Source organism: Pundamilia nyererei, unplaced genomic scaffold (genome assembly GCF_000239375.1).
Source record: "Pundamilia nyererei isolate P.nyererei 1_Seehausen unplaced genomic scaffold, PunNye1.0 scaffold00573, whole genome shotgun sequence".
Lineage (NCBI taxonomy): Eukaryota > Metazoa > Chordata > Actinopteri > Cichliformes > Cichlidae > Pundamilia > Pundamilia nyererei.
Window position 1 is genome coordinate 23,441 of NW_005187974.1, and position 5,302 is coordinate 28,742.

At 37.7% G+C, this 5,302-nt stretch overlaps 1 protein-coding gene and 1 long non-coding RNA gene across 2 annotated transcripts in view; both read right to left on the reverse strand.

Annotated features, from left to right (window-relative positions):
- Positions 1 to 1,258: 1,258 nt before the first annotated feature.
- Positions 1,259 to 3,697, reverse strand: LOC102204768 (low affinity immunoglobulin gamma Fc region receptor II-like; the record flags this gene model as incomplete). Its single annotated transcript, XM_005754487.1, has 5 exons — positions 1,259 to 1,478; positions 2,100 to 2,198; positions 2,940 to 3,092; positions 3,171 to 3,413; positions 3,493 to 3,697. Coding segments are annotated over 5 exons (795 nt in total), but the record flags the coding sequence as incomplete, so codon positions are not given.
- A 45-nt stretch (positions 3,698 to 3,742) lies between these two features.
- Positions 3,743 to 5,302, reverse strand: part of LOC102205050 (uncharacterized) — a 4,783-nt gene continuing 3,223 nt past the window's right edge. The window contains exons 2-3 of the long non-coding RNA XR_312407.1: positions 4,783 to 4,818; positions 3,743 to 3,765 (exon numbers count right to left, since the gene is read on the reverse strand). This is a non-coding gene — a long non-coding RNA (uncharacterized LOC102205050). The remainder of the gene's footprint in view (positions 3,766 to 4,782; positions 4,819 to 5,302) is intronic.

Below are 5,302 nucleotides of genomic sequence, written 5' to 3' on the forward strand. Positions count from 1 at the left end.
GTTAAGATTCACTTTTATGTTATTTAATGAATGTTTATGAAGAAACACTGAGTGGCTCTGTTCATAAATACCTGATGTTAACGTGTGTGAAGTGTTTTTACATATATTTTCATGTCTGCATTGACTGGATTAAAATGCAGTGGCTTCAACAGACCTGCAAACACTGGCTGAGTAAGAAAAATATGAATCCTACACTAAGGTCGAAGGTCAGAGTGGAAACCACCATATGTTGTTGAACAAACTGAAGCCGTGCTGCCGCCTGCTGGTTGCATTTATACAACACTTTGATCCGAAGTGAACAGTTTTCCTCTGATTCACACTCACAGCAGTGACTGTGAGCGAGTCACTCTTTGGAGACAAGAAACTTTGTAGTTGTTTTGCTTCACACTCATTAAAAAGTAAATTAAACATCTGAGTGATTTCTGAAGTTGACAACAGTAAAAAAAAGTCTTAATTATTTGTAGCCAATTTTAATATGGATCATTAATATATTAATTGCTAACAACTAATGTCCTGATGTCATGATGATTTACAATAATTTAGATGTTTTTTTAAATTAATATCCAAGTGTCTTCATTTGGCATAAAGTTGCAGCTGTGTTGTAATACACCAGGTTTACCAATAGATGTCAGCAGAATTAGAGTTGATGAGATCCAGACCTCCAGTCTGAGTCACTTGTTCAGGGGTTTGATATTTGTCAGAGACCGAAACACCTCAGCTCTCTGTTTTCATGTCAGACTGCAGAGTGAACCACTGTAAACATCTCCCTGGAGGACGAACATTTAAAACACAGCAAATATGATTTCCTGCTGTCAGCCACAGCTGTAATCTGCTCTGTGTTGGTCTGAACATTTGGATTAAGACAATTATTATTTTGTCAAAATCGCACTTCAATTTGCAAAGATGAAAAAGGAAAAAAATCATCATATATTCACTTTTTTTTTGTGAAACGTTACACACAAATTGAAATATGAAATAGTTGACGCATCATTTCCTCTATGTTGGTTTCAGGGTTAAGCAGACGCAGACACACAAACACTGAACTGAAACTTTCTGGTGTTAGATTTACAGCCACTCACTGATGTTCGCGCTGATTATAATCCACAGTTGTGGTTTTGTTTATCTTTAATCTTTGCTACAATCACTCAAGATAATTATCAGCCGGCCACAACAAAACAGAAGAAACTCAGATTCATCACATCAGATGACCTGATGAAACCCAGAAGCACACAAGAAAATCAACAAGTGAGAAGAAGACTTTATTGATCCTGCAGAGAAACCAGATCTCTGCTGCAGGAACAACTACACAACCAAACAAACACAAACTACAATTAAAATATATAAATTAGAGTGAAGTTACAGCTAAGAGTAACTCGAGGTGTATTAAATGCACTCCGGTCTGATGGCCTGGTCATCAGTGGTTGGACGGGTGAACTTCTTCACTGAAGAGTAGATGACCTCTGGCTTTGATGGCGTCTCTGATCACAAAGACACACAATTCAAACAACATGAAACACAGTTGTAGAAAAAATGAAGTCAACCTTTGCAACACAAATCTGTATTGATTAAGGGCAGAAGAGCTCCTGATACTCCCACATGACAATCTAACGTGCAGATTAAGGAATTATAGTGACCTCTGACCTCTGTGGCCTCACATGAATAAATGCTGGTTTCCTTGTTTCACTTCATCACGTTTCCCTCCACACATAACTAAGAAACTTTTTTTTAAAAGATTCAGAATACCTTCAACCATTATTATAGCATTAACATTATTATTTTCTTTTTAAAGATGTTGTTATGTTTCCTTGATAGTTCTGGTATTTTAAAATATGTAGACATTCCCTATGATTAATGTTTTATATGTAGAATACTGCAGATGAAATGGGCATCTGTGCAGCACCTATGCTGGCATAATGCATTCGTTTGCTTAACTTATCCAAAAATCTCACACTGAGCACCAAACATTTAGGATCTGTTTTTACTGTGTTACTAACCTGACCCTCAGGACAGATGTGCACAATGACCACATCTGATTTGTGCAAGATTTATTCAAACTAGCATTGCTCCTCACAGAGATATAAAAATATAAACAATACTACCTCTGGCCTCTCTCGCTATCTGCTGAGGCTCTTGTGCTATTTTGATTTCGCTGTACGTGGTGTCATCTGTGATGGCATCTTCTCCAGCTTCTTGATCAGCTGAACCAAAATAAAGTAAAACATGATTTAAAAACACTCAGAGTGGGCCTTTCTTTATAAATGTAATTAAAAGATTGAAATGATAATATTAGCACTTTATAATAGAGCCGTCAATTTAGATGCACCCTAATCTACCATGTAGCACAGGTGTCTTCTACATTTAGGGTTTAGTTTTCAGTAAACATATTTAACTGTTTGAAACAATCAATAATCCTAAAGTAAGAAGGGGAGGTTAGGAGAGTCTATGAAAACAGCCTGAACTGCAAAAGACAACAAAGTGAAAATGGACATTAGGATAAACTGTAATATAATAAGTTGTAATAATGTAACATTCAGAGCAAGTATTTGTACCTGACCATACCTTGAAGTCACAGAGTAATATTTCATGATGATAAAAGTAACACTTCATAACACAACCACTGACTTATTTTGTAAGTTGCTAACAGTGACCATGTGTTTCTTCTAAATGAGGGGTATGTTGTTAAAAATGCATTTACTATAATTCACACCTACATATGAAACCTGATGAGGAAGCAGTGAATGTTTTCAGGTAGTGAAAATAACACTTTACATTCCAAACATGATAAATTTTGGGAATTCACACCATAGTGTTTGAGCTGTAATGTGACAACATGCACTTACAATGTAGACACAAAATATAAATATAATAAATTGTTTAAATGTACAAACCATTTAGCAAAATTAAGCCACACATGCAAAAACCAGAAGTTTGAGTCTCACCTTCAAGTTTTCTGCAGACACATTCCCTCGTCACTAGAACCAGTAACAACAGCAGAACCAAAACACAGACTGATCCAAAGGCCAACACAGCAAGTAGAGGAGGTAACGCAGGTGGAGAAGTGAATGCAGGTGGAGCTGCAGTGATGGGTTTTTCTAAATGAGCCGAAGAAAAAGTTATTTTCATGCACTGAATGCTTGAATACTGAATACAGAGACAGGTGAGTGTGTCACCTGTGACAGTGATCCAGCTGGATGGAGACTCTCCATGACCGCTGATGTCACACTTGTAGAGGCCTTCATCAGACCTGGAAACATGCTGGATGGTCATGTGACCTGTGATCTCGTTGCTGATAAGGGAGCCATCTTTATAGAAAGCAGCTGGGAGGTTGGAGGAATTCTTTTCTTCGCAGAGCAGAGTGACGTCATCTCCCTCCATCACAGGGAGGACAGGACTCTGCAGGATCACTGATCCACCTCAACACAGAGACAAACTACAGCATTTCATCCATTTACACACAGCTTCATCAACACTAACTCCACACACTCAGCTTACCAGTGACTGTCAGGTTAACCATGTTACTGATGGGACCCTCTCTGGACTCACACCAGTAAACTCCACTGTCCCATTGGACACCATAGGGGATGTTACAGGAAGAACCAGCACCTTCTCCCCAACTGTCATTGTGATTTCCACACTCAGCTCTCGTGTCTCTGTTTGTGTTTCTCCTCAGAGTCCATCCAGCAGAGCTGTCGTCCTCCTCACAGCTCAGAGACACAAAGTCTCCTTCAAAGAACTGAGAGCTGCTGGGACTCACAGTCAGACGAGCTGTGAGGTAAATACGATAAGAAGTCATCCAAACATTGGGCATTGTGTTAGTTCAGGCAGATCAATTAATTAACTCGGCTTATCTCAGTTAAAGCACACATAAAGTGATGGCTGTTATTACTGTTATCCTTCTATGTATCCAAATTGTTGAAACCTTTAAAAAACACATTATTTACAGCCTGCTTTAGCCTCAATAAACAGTATTGAGGCTAAAGCAGGGATGTTTAATTCAAACATCCCTAACCGGAACAATAAATGAAAGAGACACATAACTATGAAAAATAACTAAACAAGATAACCATAGATGACTACAAAAGACAATTCACCTCATGACTCACATTACAACCATGTGAACTTTGTGTCATGTGACTATATTTCTAGTCTCTTTATTTTTCTTCTAAAAATGGAAATGGCAATCTTATTTATTTTTCATTGGACCTTGGTAGTAACTTTAAACAGCACAAAACTCATTGTATCCAATCTTGGTCCTTGGAGCAGACCCTGGGTTTATCTTTTTTATACAGTACATGTACGAAACAAGATATTCTAGCTCCTTTAAGTCATCTTTCTTCTGACTGGCTGTTCCTCACAAACAGAAGGCTGGACCAGAAGGTGAGGTTCTGTGCCCAAATGACTAAATTAGGGGTATCTGCTCTCTCTGACATCAGAAATAGAGAAAATTGAATTAAACTGAGATTTTAGTGTGGTCTGAAGTCTGGGTCACAGGGATTAATTATACATACACTGATCTCATTAAAAACTTTAGCCATGTTTAGTATGAACGGGAATTAAAGGGGGAAAGTTAATTAGGTCACCTGTAGAAAGCATGTAAATATACCGATGGACAGATGTGCACTGACGGCAAGACACAGAATTGAAGTCAAGTTGAAATAAAAATATACTGCAAACAGAGCAAACAGACCACTGATTGCTTGAAGCCACAGCGGAAAAAAAATGTTGCAGAGAAACATAAAATTCCTGTGTGATATATTCAAGTCTTTTGAAAAATGTACCAACCTCGGGAGGGTCTGCAACACAGCAGCGAAGTCAGCACTGAGGAGAAATGACACATGGGTTGGTGTTAAATTAAAAAAAACGAAACGAGCAACACTAGTCTTCTTCAGATGACTGAGACAGTGGAGTGCTATTATTACACTGTGTTCACAAAATGCTTTGATGCTGGTAAGTATTTCCTCTTTCCTAATTTTCTCTGTTTTTGGCTTTGGCTTTTGTTGCATATTAGTTACACTTACGTGTTTCAGATCTTCATGCAAATTTTTATACTGAAAAAATAACCAGAGTAAATACAGAATAATTGATGATTTAAAAGATGATTTCATTTATTCAGGAAAAAATAATCCAAATCTACCTGGCTCTGTGAGGAAAAAGTCATTGAAAAGCAAGATGCAATTTGACCAGCCACACCCAGGCCTGGTTACCAGTGTTGGGTAAGTTACTTTAAAATAGTAACTTAGTTACATTACTAGTTACTTCTCTCAAAAGTAACTCAGTTACTTCAAGTTAATCGTTACTTTCA